The sequence below is a fragment of the Bubalus kerabau genome, chromosome 23 (genome assembly GCF_029407905.1).
Source record: "Bubalus kerabau isolate K-KA32 ecotype Philippines breed swamp buffalo chromosome 23, PCC_UOA_SB_1v2, whole genome shotgun sequence".
Classification (NCBI taxonomy): domain Eukaryota; kingdom Metazoa; phylum Chordata; class Mammalia; order Artiodactyla; family Bovidae; genus Bubalus; species Bubalus kerabau.
In genome coordinates this window covers 11,815,255-11,834,842 of record NC_073646.1, presented here as the reverse complement: position 1 = coordinate 11,834,842, position 19,588 = coordinate 11,815,255, and the positions used below count along the sequence as shown (strand labels likewise).

Here is a 19,588-nt window from a genome sequence, read left to right as displayed (position 1 = left end):
ACTGCCACTGCCACTGCCTGCAGGGCGTTCACATGCCGGCTGTATTTAAGACCCAGCCTTCATGTTCAGTGACATGGAAATTGCCACCTTGTGAACCGCACCGGAAAGGCAAGGTTTGAAAAATTATTTTCTGCGAAGAGCCAGGTTGCCAACTCTGCCTCTCCCAAGGCAAAGAGGAAGAAGCCAGGGCATTCAAGGGAGCAAAGGGCTCCAGCCCCTGGGATCACCCAGGTCTGGCTGTTTCATTTCAACCGTTTTCTCTCAAGTAACACAAACCCCGACACTCGGCAGCGTCATCTCTCTCTCTCTCAATTGGGCTCCTTTCCTGCTCTCCCTCAAAGCCATTCTCTTATTTTTATTTACTCCTCTAGACGTTCCTACCTACTTCTCATTAGAAAAGACAGCAAGCGGAGCGTTAATGAATGGTAAACACATTTGCCTCCCCCGTAGATAATTATCATAACCTTTTAATGAGAGTTCTATCACACTGATTGGTTGGGGTAATTTTTTATCTCCTCCTGTTTCTGAGCTTTGATGGGGAAAAGCGATGGGCTCAAGCGACATTGCAGACACAAGCAGCTCCCTCTTCCCTGAACAGCTGTTTGTTTCTCGCATCTTGATGAACCACCCAAGTCTGCGTTTGGTGCACATTTTGTGGGGAACATCTGGCACCGACGGCTAATGGCTCTGACGCTGAGCCATTCCACAGGGGCACGGGCTCCAAGATGCAGATGGGCCTGCAAATATACCTTGCTGCTTACTCCCTAAAAATTTGAGTTCGGCAACAAAACCTGGGTCTTTGATTGCATTCGAGAGGCATTAGAGAAAATAAACAAGCACGTGGCGTTCTCCCTTGCGCGTGATTGCTTTAGGAGACGCTGCCGCCGTGCTCCTGTTCCTCCAGCTGTTCCTACCCACCATTCTCACTTGGGGAAAAAAAAATCAAGGAAAGTGACACAGGTCACAGACTTCTGAAAGGGCCCTGAAGGGATGGATGGATGTGGCTCTCCAGTGTCCACGGTTCCGAGTTCAGATAATGGATGCATTTGGGATTCCCACATCTCTGCTCCCAAAAGGAATGTCAGCTGGGAAATCAATCATGCCAACGATACCTTCACCTTCACGGACAGGAAAGCAGGAGTCAGGCAGTGACGAAACCATGACAGGACCTGCTCAAGCTCTAGTGGGTGGGTCCTCCTGCCTCGGTGTGGAGCCAGAACCACATAACCTGTGTGCTAGTAAAACCTTCGAATCCTTTGCCCTGTGACCTCACCCCTGAAATACAGACTGAGGGAAGAAACTGACAGAGGCAGAACAAGCCACAGACAAAGGAATATCTCCCAAACCTTTCCCTACAGTCTCAGGAAACTATAAGCAGCCTCAATGCTAACCTACATGAAAAAAACATAAAGTAAACGGTGGTGTGCTATACAGTCATTGACAAGGCCAAAGAAGCAGGCCTTCCATATCCTGGTGGGCACGGGGGCAGGCAGGGGTGGTTAGGCAAGACCTCTTTCCTGGAAAGGATTTCGGCAATATGAATCACGAGTCTTTACAGATACTCACACTTTCTAAAATGAGAATTCCAATTCCGGAAATCCAGCTTAAGACTTTTTTTTTTTTTTTTTAAACAAAAGGAAGAGATGACCCACCCCTCAGAAAATATTCACAGAAGGACTACTGCTATAAAGATGGGAAGGGGGAAGTGGTATGAGAAACAAGGACATATCTAAGCACAAAGTTCTATACGACCATCATAAGGAATATCCATGTAAGTGAACAGGAGGAGGACATTTTACTTACTCTGTTAAGTCGTTTTCAAGACAGACCATCAACTTATGAACTCAAAATGATCTGATTTATGTAAAATGAATGTACACATAAACTGGAATAAAACACATTAACAGAAATTGTGTCCAAGTGATTTTCTTCTTTAAACTTTTCTGTGTAATTTGTGCCCTTTCTTTCTATTCCAAGGGTAAAAATCTCTACTTAAACATCATTTGAAATCTACATAGAAACACAAGAAAACATTATAAACAGAATAATAAATTGTATGTATATATAAACCCTCCTGTCCTTTTGGTGGGGCATCCCAGGTGGCACTAGTGGTAAAGAACCCCTCTGCCAAAGCAGGAGACGTAAGAGACGCAGATTCCGTCCCTGGAGGGGGAAGATGCCCTGAAGAAGGGCGTGGCAACCCACTCCCGTATTCTCGTCTGGAGTCCCACGGACAGAGGAGCCTGGTGGGCTACAGTCCATGGGGTCACAGAGAGTCAGACATGACTGAAGCAACCCAGCGCGCCCACATGCATACTGCTGGGGGCAAATGTAAAGCCCCTGTGAAAAACAGTACAGAGGTTCCTTTAAAAATCAAAAATAGCTATCATATGATTCAGCAATCCAACTCCTGGACATATATCTGGAGAAAACTCTTAATTCAAAAAAAGACACATGCACTCCCGTGTTCAGTGAAGCACTGTTTGTAACAGCCAAGAACAGGCACAACCAAACGTTTATAGAGACACATAAATGGATAAAGAAGACGTGACATATCTACACAAGAGAGTACTACTCAACCGCTTAAAAAGAATGAAATAATGCCATCTGCAGCAACACGGATGGACCTAGAGATGATCACACTAAGTGAAGCCAGCCAGAAAGACAAATACCACGTTATATCACTTTTACATAGAATCTAAAACATGACGCAAATGAACTTGTTTACAAAGCCAAAATAGACTCAGACACAAAAAAACAAATTTATAGTTACCAAAGGGGAAATGGGAGGGGAGGGATAAATTAGGAGCTTGAGATTAACAGATAAACACTACTATATATAAAATAAACAACAAAATCCTACTGTATAGCACAGGGAACTCTACTCAATATATTGTAAAAACTTATAATGGAAAAGAATCTGAAAAAGGATATATTCACACACACACATGTATAACTGATCACTTTGCTGCACACTAGAAACTAATACAACATTGTAAATCAACTATACTTCTTTTTACAATTACATGTACACACTAACGGTTGTATAACTATGTAAAAACTGTACTTAGGTGGACAAAGAATAGGAATAACTGTCATGCTAGGGTCATGAGATTGAGGACTCTCTTCTCCATTTCAAGTTGTTATGCTGCTTTCACAACTTAAAAGTAATTTTTGCAAGCAGAGAAACAAGAGCTTTCTTAAGAAATCTCACATTGGCCAGTCATGACTGAATTCCAGCCCAGGATCCCCCTTGTGGGCATCTTAACCTAAAAGCCTTCCACTTGATGCGGGGTCAAGCCAGGCAAGCTGTAGAAGGATAGGCTCAAGTTAAAAGCCCACACGCAGATCTTTCAGAACCCACAGACAACAAGATGGCATGTTGTTTATAGTTCACTTAAAAATAAAATTGAAAGCAGAGATGACAAATGCGAATGGTGCTAATTTTGTAGTGATCGTATAGCATTCTCTGTACGCTTCAAACAGGCCAACAGCCTGACTTGGTTCTGAGATTTGAAGAACGGTCACAAGTGCCTTCACGTCTTTCTAACAGCCCAGGTGTTTTGAACCACTGACCTTCCTCTTTCAGCGCATCACCAGCATCGGAGTGAGCCCGGGCCACTCACAGTGCGGTGTGGACGCCCGCAGCATCAGCACCTCCCGGGAGCTTGCTACAAATGCTCGCTCTCAGGCCCCCCACCCACCCCCTCCCCGGCCCATGGAGTCAGAGTCTGAGGGGCCACCATCACCCCCAGGGGCATGGTGGGCAAGTTACTGTTTGAAACGCGCTGCTCTGAGCCATGTGCTGTCAACTCTGGCTGCAGCTGAGGATTCTGGGTCTTGCCTCCAGAGATCCTGATGGAATTGGTCTGGAGGGTAGTCCGGTCGTCACAGTTTTAAAAGCTCCCCTGGTGACTGCCATGTATCTACAGCCAGAACTAAACAAAGCATGTAGTTCCTCAGCCCGGAGAATTCTTAATTAGATAGTTACTTACATCTGAGCAACAGCAGGTGAGATAAACTCCAGAAAATGACTCTGTGCAGCCTTGTATGGAGGAAAAATTGACTTACACGGAACTGGTAGCGCAGACACGGCTGGCCTTTCCTGAGGACTTGGGCAGGGCACGCACTGTGCTCCACACTGGCCCCGCAGTACCTCTTCCATGCTGTCTGCAAGGAGAGTCTACCGCTGTCTCGGGTCTCTAGGTGAGAAGCACCAGGGGTGGAATGACCAGTGGAGATCACATCTAGAAGCGCAAGCAGCACTCGCAGGGCCCTCAGAGGGAGCAAGCGCCTCCCTTTTTCTGCACCGAGGGGCCTCACTAACCTCACTCTAGTCCAGTCCTACAGAAGTTGGACTCAAGGGACTTGCCTGGTGGTCCAGTGGCTAAGAATCCGCTTGCCAGTGCAGGGGACACAGGTTCGATCCCTGGTCAGGGAACTAAGACCCCACATGCCAGAGGACAAGTAAGTGTTAGTCGCTCAGTCACATCCAACCCTTTGTGACCCCATGGACTGCAGCCCGCCAGGCTTCTCTGTCCATGGGATTCTCCAGGAAAGAATACTGGAGTAGGTAGCCCTACCCTCATCTAGGGGATCTTTCCAACCCAGGGATTGAACCTGGGTCTCCTGCATTAAAGGCAGATTCTTTACCATCTGAGCCACCAGGGAAGCCCACACACAACTACTGACCCCACGTGCTCTAGAGCCCATGCTTCACAAGGGAAGCCCCCACGCAGCGCAACCAGAGAAAGCCTGCACAGCACAACAAAGACCCAGCACAGCCAAACTGAAAGAAAGAGGCTGGACTCAAGTCCAGGCTTGCCCTGCACTTCCTTCTAAGACCAGCCACCTTAACCAGAGCATAAGGAATTATCAGCGAAAGGTTAAAGTCTGTTCATATGTTCCTCCCTTTTCAGCCCCTAGAGGTTAGTCAGCTGTATCCTGTTTTTCTCTGATGGACCCAGCTCACTCAGAATAGGTGTCTGATGAGTGAATCAACTCATCAGTGAATGGGTATTAACTGACCAACCATCCTTCACTGGATCCCAGCAGCATTAAAATTCAGGAAGCCGGCTCCTCCTCCTGAGTCATGGCTTTGTCTCCTGCCAGGACACGCGTGTCCCATCCTCACCCTGTCCCACCCCGTGCACTCAGCTCTCCTCGGCTGCTCTGGGGTTCATCACTAAGGACCTGTCAGCTGCTGACAGGGACGTGCTGAGGAATGACGAAGAGCACAGCTCCCTCGGCTAATGAGACCCAGCGGCAAGAGAGCTGCGACCTGGGGACGCCAGCTTCCTGCTCAAGGAGAAGTGAAGGATGGGAGTGGCGAAGGGAGGGGGACACCAGGGGCTCAATGGAGCATCCATGTGATCAGGGTTCTGTCCCCGGCCAAGGACACCAAAAGAGAGGCCACGTGACCATGGACCACAAGGCTGTGGGAACAAAATTCTAAAGGTACGTTTACAAACTTGAAGACAAGAACACAGAAAGGGCGAAAGCAGTGGTTCTCAACTGGGTGTGGACACTGTTTTAAAGCTCCCCAATGCCCTGTAATGCATGGCAGAGGCTAAGCAAGGCCAAAGTGTGGAGATGCTTTTGGTCACCAAGATGATGGTGTTACCAGCATTAAGAGAGCGGGGCCAAGGCTACAAACTGTCCTGAAAGACCAAGAGCAAACTGTATCCTGCCCTGCTTTCCATCGTGCTGATGGCCCTTTATGTGAGTGAAAAGCTTATTTGTAAGGACTTCCCTGGTGGTCCAGTTGCTGAGACTCCCTGCTCCCACTGCAGGGGGCCTGGGTTCAATCCCTGGTCAGGGAACTAGATCCCACAGGCCACAGCTGAAAAAGCTTCCACAGGCCACAGTGAAGATCAAAGATCCTAAGTGCTGCTTAGAACTAAGACCCAGTGCAGTCAAATAAAAAAATATATTTAAAAAAAAAAAAAGCTTGTTTGTAATCTGAGCCTATCCTCAAATTAACTCTACACTGGATATACCAGTTTTTACCCTAGGGCCCACCCACGCTCTGTTCTTCCATTTTCTGTATTTCTTCTAAAGAGTGACTTCTGACCTGACCGCCTTTAAATCCAAACATGTGCATTATAACTAGGTAAGAGCACTTTACCACTTCATGTTTTTCAGGCAAGGTCATGCCCAGCCCATGTATATTGCAATCTACTTTGTATTATAAATTACTTCCCTATTACTTCTCCTTCAGATTACAGTTAGGGTATGATACTGATTTTTTAAATTATTTGTGCAGGCAGGGTGTGTTAGCTATGAATTTCATTTCAGGATAGTTAGGGTTGGTTTTTATTTTAAAGGGATACTGAGGCTGGTACCGAGAACTATACATCTAAGGAGGCCAAAGTGGCTGGACCAGGCGCTTGTTAACAAGGTCAAATTGCATCTGATGTAACCATCCCACCAAGGAAAGACATGCCGGGACACCAGGATGACCGGAAGCCCAGATTTCACCATCACTCATGGGAGGGCTGGCTCCAGGGCACAGAATCTCTACACTGGGAAACCGACAATCTCCAAATGTGACAAGGAACTCAGCCCATGGCAGGGGACACCCACAGTCTCTGCCTGACCACCGCTCATCCCCAATCTGACAGAACGAGCTCCCCAACTGTCCTTTTGAAGAAACGCCCCTGTCGTTTGCCCTTGCTCCGTGTGGCCAGGTGAGGAAAAGCAAGCCACCTCCTGGCTCCCGGGGGCACATGACACAGGCCAGGACAGCGAGGATTACACATCCCACCAGGAAAATGAGTGAATCCCAGAACTCTCTCATGAGCTTTCAGGAAGACACGCTCTCCTTCCTCTGGGTACTCAGCCAACAGGATTTATGCCTAGCGATGTGTGGGGCCCCTCTTGTCACCAAGCGAGATCAGGACTGAGAATGAAGCTACAACCAAGGAAAAGAAGGGGAGATACAGAAGGATATGGATCCCGCATGACACCCCCCAGGGTCCCTGGGTCCAGCTGGGCAGAGCGCTAGCTCTTCTCCAAATTTGTCAGCTACACAAGCCAATCAAGGGCACCTCTTCACAAGCCAGTTTCTGGTGGGTTTCCATCACTTCACACTAAAAGTTCTCACCCCTCCTCTCCCTGCCAAGTTGTCGTGCAAACTTTACCCTGAGGCTGTCTCCCTCATGGTGGTAAAACGGCTACAGCAATTCCAGCCTCTGTACCTCACAGCACGTGTTCCAAAGGGAGCCACTCCAGCCATCCAACAAGCAAAGGACCATCTTCCTCCAAAGCCCTAGCAAACTCAACCACATCTCCATGGCCAGAATTAGAACTCATGCTCATCTCCTGAACTAAATCCAAGTTGGGTCAACCCATGGTTACCTGAACCAATCATTTCGGAAAGGAGATGGAATTATCTTGACCAGATTAGACAGATCACAGCTGATGCCTTGGTGCTTGGGAGAGTTTAATCCCTACAACCAACCAAGAGGGAAAAAAATTTTTTAAACCAAGCCATGTATGGATGTGAGAGTTGGACTATAAAGAAAGCTGAGCGCCAAAGAATTGATGCTTTTCAACTGTGGTGTTGGAGAAGGCTCTTGAGAGTCCCTCGGACTGCAAGGAGATCCAACCAGTCTGTCCTAAAGGACATCAGTCTTGAGTGTTCATTGGAAGGACTGATGATGAAGCTGAAACTGCTATACTTTGGTCACCTGATGTGAAGAACTGACTCATTGGAAAAGACCCTGATGCTCGGAAAGATTGAAGGTGGGAGGAGAAGGGGACGGCAGAGGATAAGATGGTAGGATGGCATCACCGACTCAATGGACAGGACTTTGGGTAAACTCTGGGAGTTGGTGATGGACAGGGAGGCCTGGCGTGCTGCAATTCATGGGGTCGCAAAGAGTCGGACACGACTGAGTGACTGAACTGAACTGACGGCTGATTCTCTAGCGTGGGAAAAATAAAAGGGGTAGCTTTTCAGGAAATGATGCTACAGCAACTCTTCAATGGGGGAGCCCCACCGTTAGCTCCTTCCCAACTCTCAGGCTGCAGCCACAGGCTTTTAGAATCAGGCAGCAATGCAAACGCTAATCTTCTGAAAGACACACAAAAGCTGTACTCTGGTCTCCACTCACTCTGACTGCAGTTTTGCTTTACATAATGGGTTTGAAACAGTGCCGGAACATGTTTCTTTAATGACACAGAACTGAACATCAAAATGGACAATCACCAAGGACCACCCGTGTAAGCACAGGGACGTCTACTCAGCGCCCTGTGGCAGCCTGGATGGGTAGGGGCGGGGGGAGGTTGGGGGAGAATGGATACATGTATATGTATGGCTGTGTCCCTTCGCTGTTTACCTGAAACTACCACAACATGGTTAATTGGCTATATCCCCAATACAAAATAAAAAGTGCAAAGTTTGAAGAAAAAGATTACAGTGACCTAAATATATATTAATAAAATGCTAATGCCGTAAGAAAGAAAACAACAGAACTGAAGGATGGGACATCATGAAAGAATGAGAAAGGAAGTCTCCCTTTCTCAGTCTCATGTATGACTCTGCCCTTCTGGCTTCGGGACTTGAGTTCTCACTCCCACGACTCTGCCAGCACGTGGGTTTGCTCTCAAGGGGCTGCTCACAGCCCAGTCACGGTGGCCATGGGATGGAACAAGCTGGCTGTCCAGGCCGGTGACATCTGCCATGCTCTGGAGCCCCGGCGGGGCAGTGGCGGGGTTATTCCTGCCAAAGCACTGGGACAGAATGGAGAGGAGAAGACCCGGCCAAGGAAGACTGGGGTAGTGCTGTCCCAGGGTAGGTGTGACAGACAGCCTCCAGGGTGGCCCCCAAGACCCCTGCTTCTTGGTGTTGCCATCCACGTGTAGACCCCTTCCATGCTGAACCAGGCTTGAGCTGTGTGACAACAGAATACGGCAGATGTGATCGTCTGTCCTTTCCGGCATTCGGTCACAAAAGTCACGGTGGCTTCCGCGCTGGGTGTGTTCCCTGCTCTTGGGTTACTCGCCCCGGGAAGCCAGCTGCCAGTTGTGAGCACCCTACAGAGCAGTCCACATGGCAGGGAACCAAAGCCTCCTGCCACAGCCATGCACGTGAGCTCCAAAGCGCACCCTCCACCCCAGTCACGCCTTCAGATGACCACAGCTCTGGTTAACGTTTGACCACAACGTTATGAGAAACCCTGAGCCATTCCCACATTCCCAACTCCTCAACATTCCCTGTTTTAAGCTGTTGAGTTTGAAGATCATTTGTTACACAGCCGGGGGTATCTAAAACAAACAAAGCAGAGCCCGGGACCTCCCTGGTGTTCCAGTGGTTAAGAAACCACCCTACAACGCAGGGGACGCCAGTTCGATCCCTGGTTGGGGAACTAAGATTCCCACACTCTGTGGAGCAACTAAGCCTGTGTGTCACGACTATGAGCCAGCGCTCCACAACTACAGAGTCCGTGCACCACGGCGAAAGGGCCCACGTGACACAACAAAGCTCCCTCGGGCCACAACTAAGACCTGATGCACCAAACAAACAAATAAATAGGGCAGCAGCAGAAATGCCCCAACAACCGACAACCCTGGCCACTTGCATCCCTCAAAGGTACTTCCGCTCAGTTAATGTGAGTTTTCTTTCTGCTCACACCTATGTCACAGGGAGAGCTTTTTTTTTTTAACTGAAGTATATACAGTGGATTTACAATGTTGTATTAGTTTCTGCTATACAGCAAAGTGATTCAGTTATATACACACACACACACACATATATATATATATACACACACACACATTCCTCTTCATGTTCTTTTCCATTTCCCATCCTGTTTATCACAGGATATGGGATATAGTTCCCTGTGCTTAAACACTAAGACCTTGTTGAGCTCGAGATTTCTTACTTCCACAGGAAGTAAGGCAATCCATCATCCAGGGAGGGAGACTGACTGATCCTGAACCGCTACTGATCACAAGGACTCCGGCTGGGAAGGCGCAGACGCTTAGCGCCACAAGGGCACTGGGCTGCTTATATGACCTCGCTCTTTGTTGAGCCGTGATGGCGTGAAAGGAAAGCCATTAATTTTGAGCAAAATGAATGTGTAATAAGATGCTTCATTTGCTCAGGGATGTTCCCATTTCACAACTCTGGACTCAGGGCCAGGAAGACACACACACACCCGAGCACGCTTCTCAGCAATACAGCAAAAATAATTTCATTGTCCTGTGTCTGAAATAGCCTAACTCTTAATTCTTTCTGCACCACTGCTGTTAAAATACAACTTTTGATTAGGCAAGGTTTCTTAGTAATAATACAATTACTATCTTAGAGAAAAATGATAATAATAAGTAATGTGTTTGAGCATTTATGAAGCCCATTCATGGAGCTGATATATGGTCTCTCATTTTATCATCTAACTACTCCATGAGGTAGAGTTCTCTTCATTTTATAGCCAAGGAAACAGAGATAGTTAAGTAACTTGCTCAAGGTCACACAGCTAATAAGCAGCAAAGCCATGAATGGACCCCTAGGATCCAATGCCAGAATCAGTACCACCAACCACTAGGCTAAACTACCTGCATTATGAAACCTGCCACCTGGACACACGGGGACCTGGAACAGGGCTGCCCTGGTGCAGCCGTGTGGGCCCCGCCCCAGCCCTGACCCTGCACACCCTGCCTGTGACCCATGGATGACAGCACCCCAGCTGACCACGGGGACCCTGACAACACGGACAGCCTCTCCTCCTGCGGCCAGAAGCAAGGAGAAACTTCTGACAGCTGGCAGGAGCCCGTCTGCAATGTCAGCAGTCGAGTCTTTCAAAAAACGTCCCGCTGCTGTGTCCGCTTTCGTGCCGTTTTCTCCTGAAGCGTTTGCCCGCTTTACCCAAGTTCCTTCTACCTGTGAACTGCAGACTTTCAGGCACTTAAACCTTCAGCTGTCTGTTTAGTCACTCAAGTTGTGTTCACTCCTTTGTGACCCCAGGGACTGTAGCCCACCAGGCTCCTCTGTCCATGGGATTTCCCAGGTAAGAATACTGGGGTGGGTTTGCCATTTTCTTCTCCAGGGGATCTTCCTGAATCAGGGATCAAACCCACGTCTCCTGCACTTGCAGGCGGATTCCTTACCCCTGAGCCACCAGGGAAGCCCAAACTCTCAGCCACCCCACTGTTTACCTGGGGAAACCAGATTACAGAATAGCGTGGTTAAGAAGTTAGCTTTTTCTATTTCATTCATGGGCTAAAGAAAATTTATCCCCAAATTATCATATACTCAAAACATTTACTGTAAAACACACTCCAATCACTCGCTGCTGCCTTATGGACCTTCACACCCTTTCCTCAGTGGGCCCTCTCGGGGGATAAGACCATCCCATCCATTTCATAAACGAAGAAATGCACGCCTGTGGAAGTGAAGCGGTTCAGACCCAACACCCAATTTGCAAGCCATGGAGCAGCAACTCGAGGCTGAGCTGGCTCCTGACACAATAAAAAATAATAGAGGATGGAAGTCTGTCTGTCTTCAATGATTCAGAACCCGGGTCTCCACAGACTACAGTCTTTATTGAGAACATAGAACACAATCACATGACGGAACCCTGGCATGGCCAGGTAAGACGGGGGCCAGCTGAGAAAATGCCGTATCAGGCACCTGGGACTTGTTTCTGATGCTCGGGATGTGTCACTTTCAAACGTGAATGCAGGAGAGAAGTTCAAATTGAAATTAAACACAGGGGGACTTCCCGGTGGTCCAGTGGTTAAGAAACTGCCTTCCAAGGCAGGGGATGCAGTTGTGGAGCAACTAAGCCCGTGTGCCACACTACTCAGCCTACACGCCACAGTGAGGACCCAGCACAGCCAAAAAATACATAAATATGAGATCACGCTGCCAACTTCCCGTTACATATACATAACAATTACATTCATGTCACTCACAACAGCTGATGGCACGGGGATGGTAAAGCTGCCACGGTCGAGCTTCCGTAACCCTGGGCTCCCCCACCCCACCCCCAACAAGACAGATGCATCTCCAGGTCTACTTTTAAAGTAGTCTTAAAGAATCTGTATAGTCAAAGCTATGGTTTTTCCAATAGTCATGTAAAGATGTGAAACTTGGACCATAAACAAGGCTGAGCGCCAAAGAATTGATGCTTTTGAACCATGGTGTTGGAGAAGACTCTTGAGAGTCCCCTGGCCTGCAAGGGGATCAGGCCAAGCCAATCCTAAAGGAAATCAACCCTGAATATTCATCGGAAGGGCTGAAGCTGAAGCTCCAATACGTGGGCCACCTGATGCAGAGAGCCGACTCACTGGAAAAGACCCTGATGCTGGGGAAGATTGAAGGCAGGAGGAAAAGGTGATAATAGAGAATGAGACGGCTGGATGACATCATCGACTCCGTGGAGTTCAGCAAACTTTGGGAGATAGTGAAGGACAGGGAAGCCTGGCGTGCTACAGTCCATGGGGTCGCACAAAGTCACACATAACTGAGTGACTGAACAGCAACAAAAGAACAACCAGTTGAAGTGCTTATCTTACATAAAATGGGGGAAAAACTGGAACAACTCAAATGTCCAGCAATCTGAAGTGGTTATTTCATATGGTGCATTGGCTCAATGAAATGCCACATCCAGGCACATAAAAACGGTGACTGTGAAGCCTTTACTATGGTAGAAGGACACAGCCTAGGAAGTGACGGGCTGGAGGTTTCACGCAGAGCCCATAAAAATGTGTTTGCATGTGACAAATTCAGTAAAATCTCATTATGGCAGTTGGACCTTGGGGGTTGGGGGGGGGGGTGTTGCTTTATACTTTTCTTTAATTAGATATAAACAAAGTCATGGAAAAGAAAATAAGATGACTCAACTATGAAGACGTTCAACCATACTCTGAATCAGGGAAATGAAAACTATTTCACCAGCACTGCTTTCACCTCTGATTTTATCAAAGACCCGCAAAGCTGGATCCGCCAGAGGCAGGGCTGTGCTGGGGGACACCCAGCCCTCGTTAAAGGCAGGTTCACGACCCTTATCCAACTCAGAAAGCACTGTGGGGACTTCCCTGGTGCTCCAGTGGCTAAGACTCCACACTCCCAATGCAGGGGGCCCAGGTTCAGTCCCTGGGCAGGGAACTAGACCCCACAGACAGCAACTAAGAGTTCACACACCACAACTAAGATCAAAGATCCTATGCCACAACTAAGACCCGGAGCAGCCAAATAAGTTAAACAAATAATAATAAAAGAAAAACACAGTGCTTTGACCCAGCAATTCCACTTCCAGGAACTTTTCTGGCAAATACACTCATACGAGGACACAATGACAACTGCGAAGATTATGAGAAGTAGCAAAGGGCTAGAAATGACTCAGACGCCTGGCTGCTGGCACCTCGGCCAAATGAGTCCTGGGGTTGGTGGACGGTGGGGTATCAGGAGCCGTTAGAAAGACGGCAGGTCTGTGTACCCAGCGCAGGATGCAGGACGGTCTCTAAGCTGTGGAGGGAGGAGGGTGCAGGATATGGGACCATTTGTATCAAGGAAGAAAGACAGGAGAGGAGGGAGATGAGAAAGTTCATGTATCTGAATGTTCGCATCTGCTCGAGTACACAGGGGCATCTCTAGGAGGTGATGCTGGCCACCCTCCAGGGGTGAGCTGGCAATTGCAGAGTTTAACCATTCGTGACTTCTGTATTTTGAACCATGTGCATGTATACTATTTAAAACTTACTCAATATTTAATATTAAAATTTCAGCTATCTAAGTATTATTTCCATTGGTCACTTTAAATTAGTAAGTACTGATGAAAGGTGTGCTTGGGGGCTGGCCAGTGCCTCCCCCAACCCCTCCGCCCCCTACCTCGCCAGCGCCTGGACCTTCGTGACGTGCCGCTCCTCCTGTTCGGCCACCTTCCGCTTCAAGGTGTCGACCTCCTGGCGGAGCGCAGCCGAGTGCTCCATCTCACCGTCAAGCAGGTTCCGCAGTGACCTGGGAGGAGGAGGAGATCCCACCTGTTCAGAGGCTGCCAACCCAGAGTTCACAGAGTCAAGTCCTAGTTCATTCATCTTCCACAAGGCTCTGCAGAAACCGCAGTTCACGTCCATCTCGTACAAACTGCTTTGAGGAGCTACCCAACTCTGCTCAACAGTCTCTGCGTCGTAATTAGGATGAGCCCTGGGGAACCACCGGAGGCCTGGCTCTGAGAGCTTGTGGGTTTGGTGGTTTAAACCAAGGGAAAGCAATGAGTTGAGCCAATCCCAGGCATGCCCCCTCCCAGACATCCCACACTGAGGTGTGCATGCTCAACTGGGACGTCTCGGCCGAACCACACTACGTATGAGATTTAACAAAGGAAGGGCTGCCAGGACAGGCCGAAAAAAACCACCTGAGCCACAAACACAGAAGACAGGCTCCAGTTATCTGATGGATGACAGGAGTCTCATTTCTCCTTTGCCCACAATCTCACAAAACGCCCTTCACCCTTGCTCCGTCGCCACCTCCAGGTTAAACAAGCATACAGACTGTCTTACGGAGATGGATAACCTGACATTGCAATGAGCGTGCTTTATACTGTATCTGGAGCATGTTCACCCTGCAAACACATTCGCTTGAATATCTGTCACCTTTGGTCTTAAATAGCAGAGAAGCCAGCGGCTCTTCCAGAAATAACCACAAGTTACCACCTAGAATTGAGCCAAGCAGGGTTCTGGTGACCATCTACGGACCTCAAATGGCTATTTCCCGAAAACATTTCCTAACTTTGGTGCGGCTGCCTCCTAAATCTAGAGGACACTTGCCATGAGACAGCAGACCACAAGCAGCAGTGTCTGAACCACCCCACCTCCACTGCTCCCTGAAGCCCCACTCCAAAAACAAGCATGGCGTGTCTCAACACTCCTTGAAAGTTTTGAAAAAAATTCCCTCTTGGGGCCTGGAAACTACCCCCCCAACACAAACTGGGTGTGATTTCTTTTTCTCTTGATGGGAAGGAGAAGAAATGACCCAACAGTGACTATTGCTCTCTACAAAGTAACACAAAACCTGCGGCTTTTTCTAAGATAACGGCCCCAGCTGAAAAAAGGACAAAGCACCCTACAAAGTCCACAGCCTGTCCCTGAGATTTACTTTCACTGGAAAAATCACACTGTCTGAGGATTCCTTTTTAAAAACACTTGTTTTTCCAAATCACGTTTGTTTGCTTTTGTATGTTTCCATAAAGGGTGAGGGAGAAGCTTGTCAAGCAGGGCCCAAAGCAAGTTTTAAAAAGGAGAATCAGAATGCACATCCTCAGGGACACAATTCCTGCTCAGGGGCAAGCATAAGAGGGCGGCATGAGCGTGCACACACGTGTGCACACACACACACACCTACTCCCTGACCCCCAGGCCAGCAGACGTGTGCTCACAGAGGCTCTGCAGATAACCGCAGGCAGATCCCTCCACTGACCAGCCTGTAGCCCAGACAAGGTCCCGGCACTGGAGCGGTTCACGCTTGGGCAGCTAGACAGAGGCAACACAGCTAACAGCTGTCTGGTATCCAGCCCTGGTTTCAACAGGGAATCAAAATGAATAAAACCCTTTGGCCTCTCAGTGTCTGCAACAGGGCTTTGGGGAAAATCGAAAGACTCCATACACCGTCTTACTCTAGGTATCCCCCATTCGAGAAAATGTTAAGCACGCTAGTGCCTGGAACGTGGTGGACAGAACCTCAATGAAAGGTTACCCACTGCTTAAGGGGGGCTCAGGCTGACAGCTGTGAGGATGCAGCTTCATTTTGAGGCAAAGAAAATGTTCTAAAATTGACTGTGGTGAGATGGTTGCACATATCTGAAAACCACTGAATACTTTAAATAAGTTTTATGTTTTATATGATATTTAAATTATATAATCTATGAATTATATGATATGTGAATTATATCTCAAAGGCTATTTTTTTTTAAAAAAAAGAATTAAAAAATTAATAAGACTGCTTTACAAATTCTCAGTTTGTTCTAAGATAGTGCATGATCGTTTCATTCCCTATTAACACTCAAGCCACGTTACATATACTAAAGTGGTACATCCCAGAATGGATACATGTATATATACGGCTGAGTCCCTTTGCTGTTCACCAGCAGCTATCACAACACTGTCAGTTGGTTCTACTCCAACATAAAATAAAAAGTTGAAAAATAAAGTAGTACATCTCAGAACGAAAAATCAGAAATCACTGGTCACAATTCTTCCCCTGAAGCAAAACTTCCTTCACGGTGATCTTCTCTCTGCCCCAGAGGTAGGATTTCCATGAAGCAGCGACCCCTCCAGCCCCAGCGCTGGATACCTGTTCTCTTCCTCCAGCTCGTCTTTCCTGTTCATCATGGCCACGATGGCTTGTCGCAGGTCACCTAAGGGAAGAAAGCCAAGTCCAAATTAACCGGCAGATCCCGCCTGCTACACCGCCCCTCACCGGTCTGGATTATGTGCTATTTAGGGCCACTTGTCTAGACGAGTTCCCTTTTCCCTTTCAAAAATAATTCCTATACAGTCTAGAAGATCCAGTGGGCTCAGTCAATCACTCTTATTAACCACACAGAATCCAAAGGCAGGGCAGGATGAGAATAAATGTGGAGGCGTTTCCTTGGTGAACATAACCAGCTAACCAGCCGCTAAGGAAGTTAGAGTGATGACTTCTGAGTGTTTTTCCAAGTCCCTACTAAGCTGACGGCGTCTGCTTTGAACACTGATCTATTCCCAGTTAGAGCCAGTTATCAACCACCGGTCAGACAGCAGATTTCATGAAACTGACTTCATGCTCCTGCGTGTTCAGTCATGTCCAACTCTTTGTGACCCCGTGAACTGTAGCTCACCAGGCTACTCTGTCCATGGGATTCTCCAGTCAAGTATACTGGAATGGTTTGCCATTTCTTCCCCCAGGGGATCTTTCTGATCCAGGGGATATTCCTGACCCAGGGGTAGAACCCACATCTCCTGCATCGGCAGGCAGATTCTTTACCACTGAGCCACATGGGAAGCCCAGGTGACTCCATACTGACACAGACATACTCCAGATTACTGAGAGATCTGGTCTTCTTGCGCTGACTCCCATATACTGTGAAGAGGGACAGGGGCCCCTCCAACACACAGTTGATAATTACTTGCAGGAGCAGCTCTCCTGACATCTTCAATGTGGGACAGCAATTCACTGATAGAGAATCTCGCCTTTAAATTCAATGAGCATCCAAGTTTTCCACCTACAGCAAGCTTACCTCTTGTCACTGTCCACCCACAGTGGACTGTTTACAACACTCAGATCTCAGGCCCAGGAACTTGTGAATTTCCCCCGGAAAGCCAGTTTTATTTTTTTTCCCCTAACCAATCCTCTTAGAACTGGCTGCAAAGAAGCTCACAGCCAAAGTCACACAGCCAGTGCACCCACTCGGCCCTGCGGCCACCACAACAGGCCCTAACCTCCCTCTCACCACCAAACCGTCTTTCCACCTGGGGCCAATCTACATATGACCCGTTTCACTCTATTTTTTAAACCGTTTTAATATGCTGCTTCAAGTCCTCTTTTGGAAAGAAGTATGGTTTGTTGGTATCTCTTTTTAGCTAAAATTCAAGCTCTTCTACTTGTCAAGCTCTGTTCAAAGCCCGTTATCTCGTTTACACCTTTACACACACCTAAGAAACACTACCCCACGTTGTTGGGGTACAAATGAATTGGGAAGGAGGAAGAAATGGGGGAGGATGAGGACAAGATAAATAGGTGGTCCCTCTGTCCCATTATACTCAGGATACCTAGGCAGAAAGAGGCCCAAAGACGTTGAGGCAAGAAATGGGTCCCAGGACCCACGCTGTCCATAGGCGGCCACAGAGTGGGCGGAAGCCCACCATCCAGGTCTCAGAGGAAGGAAGGGAAGGATGAGGAATCACGAGGGCTCCTGCTCAGCCTCTGGGTCAAAAAATAGGCCCTCCCCTGTCTTTTCTGACCCAGAACAGCCACGTCAGCATCACAAAGACACAGCTAGGAGGTCGAGGCCTGGCTTCCCCATCACACCTGTGATGGTGTGAAACCCGCGAGTCACATGGTGAGAAACCAGGCCATCTAAGGTGCTGGTGAGGAGGAGGGTCTGAGGTGTCCCTCTCCTGGGATCAACCAAGGTGTTGCCAAAGAAAATTCAAAATTCACTGGGTTGACACAAACTTACTGAGCACCTACAAGGTCCAAGAGCTGCTCTTGGTGCTGTGGGTAAAGAAGGCATAAAGAAAACCAAAGTCTCTGCCTGCAGGAGGCAGGGCCCCCTCCCTGGGAGGGGAGACACGCCAACCAACATGGAACAGATGGGACAACGAGACACGCTGGGAGGAAAGCCAGGTGGGGTGCAAAGACAGGTGGTGGGGAGGGTGTCATTTTGTGGGCTGTGCTGGGAAGGCCTCTCTGGGGGCCCCAGGGGAGAGAGGGAGCCAGTGAGCTGCTGGATGCATGTGGCACAAGGCACATGCAAAGGCCCTGGGGCAGGCGCGAGCCGGGCCACACAAGGCAGGCAGGGTGAGCCAGGAAGGGCCATGTGGCCCGGCCCTCAGGGAGCTTGGAGACTTGAGGATTTGATGACAACTCCAGTGCCCACCAGGCAAGCGCCCCGGTACACAGTCTTGCTGGTCACAGAATCGCTCTCCAGGAAGTGGTCTCCCAGTCCCTTCTACAGGCCTTTAACCAGGCTCAGAGTGAAGATGTCAAGTCACAGCTGGCATCCAAATTTGTCCAATTCCAATCTCTGCATGTGACCCAGGAACCAGTGGTAATCACCACCACTCACTTGCAGCGATTAAGAACTACTATTTCATCAAAATATCACAGGGATATTAAGGCAGAAGAACCTGAGATGTCATGAAATAAGCTGTGCAACCATGCACCTTTCCATGTCAGAGTCAGGATGGAAGCCAAGGTGTCCTACCAGCAGGGGAGGAGACCCCGGCCCCTTGGGACGTGGTATGCTGTGTCCACAACCAGGGCCGCTGATGCTGGGGAAGACGGAAGGCAAAAGGAGAAAAGGGCAGCAGAGGATGAGATGGTTGGGTAGTATCACCAAGTCAGTGGATGTGAACTTGGGCAAACTTCAGAAGATACTGAGGGGCTGGGAGGCCCGTTGCGCTGCGGTCCATGGGGTCACAGAGTCGGACACGACTGAGCAACTGAACATCAACAGCACAAGCATCTGCTGAGCGCCTGCCTGCTGGCTACAAGACCCCTTCCCAAGGAGAGAGCCGGGCTCTCAACTCACCTAAGGGAGGAGTGTCCTTAACAGAGCATTTCTCAATGGAGGACAGACACACACAGTCACACGCGCCCACGAGGAGACAGTCTGTCTGACTGCATGCTGAACATGACCAGGTAACGAGGGCCCTGGTTCTCAGCCTTGTACCAGGGTCTAGCCTCTCTGAGCCTTTCTCTGGGGGAACAGCACCCGCCTTTCCACCTCCCTGGAGCACTGTAACCTTCAGAGGAGAAATGAGGCAAGGTGGTGCTGGGTAAAGACACTGCCTCTCACAGGCGGCAGCAGAGAGCACTAATGATTTAGAAGAACTTGACATGACGCTAGATTTCACACTTTTATGGTAACTGAAAACACTG

At 48.6% G+C, this 19,588-nt stretch overlaps 1 protein-coding gene across 21 annotated transcripts in view; it reads right to left on the bottom strand.

Annotated features, from left to right (window-relative positions):
• SNX29 (sorting nexin 29) overlaps positions 1-19,588 on the bottom strand; it is a 587,227-nt gene that overhangs the window by 433,636 nt on the left and 134,003 nt on the right. For 20 of the 21 annotated variants that reach the window (XM_055561377.1, XM_055561386.1, XM_055561381.1 and 17 more), the window contains 2 exons: positions 16,298-16,361; positions 13,838-13,966 (listed from right to left, as the gene is read on the bottom strand). In XM_055561377.1, the coding sequence (XP_055417352.1) occupies positions 13,838-13,966; positions 16,298-16,361 (193 nt within the window). Of the gene's footprint in view, positions 1-6,155; positions 8,897-13,837; positions 13,967-16,297; positions 16,362-19,588 lie in introns of those variants that run through there. The other variant, XM_055561378.1, reaches the window with a different exon arrangement.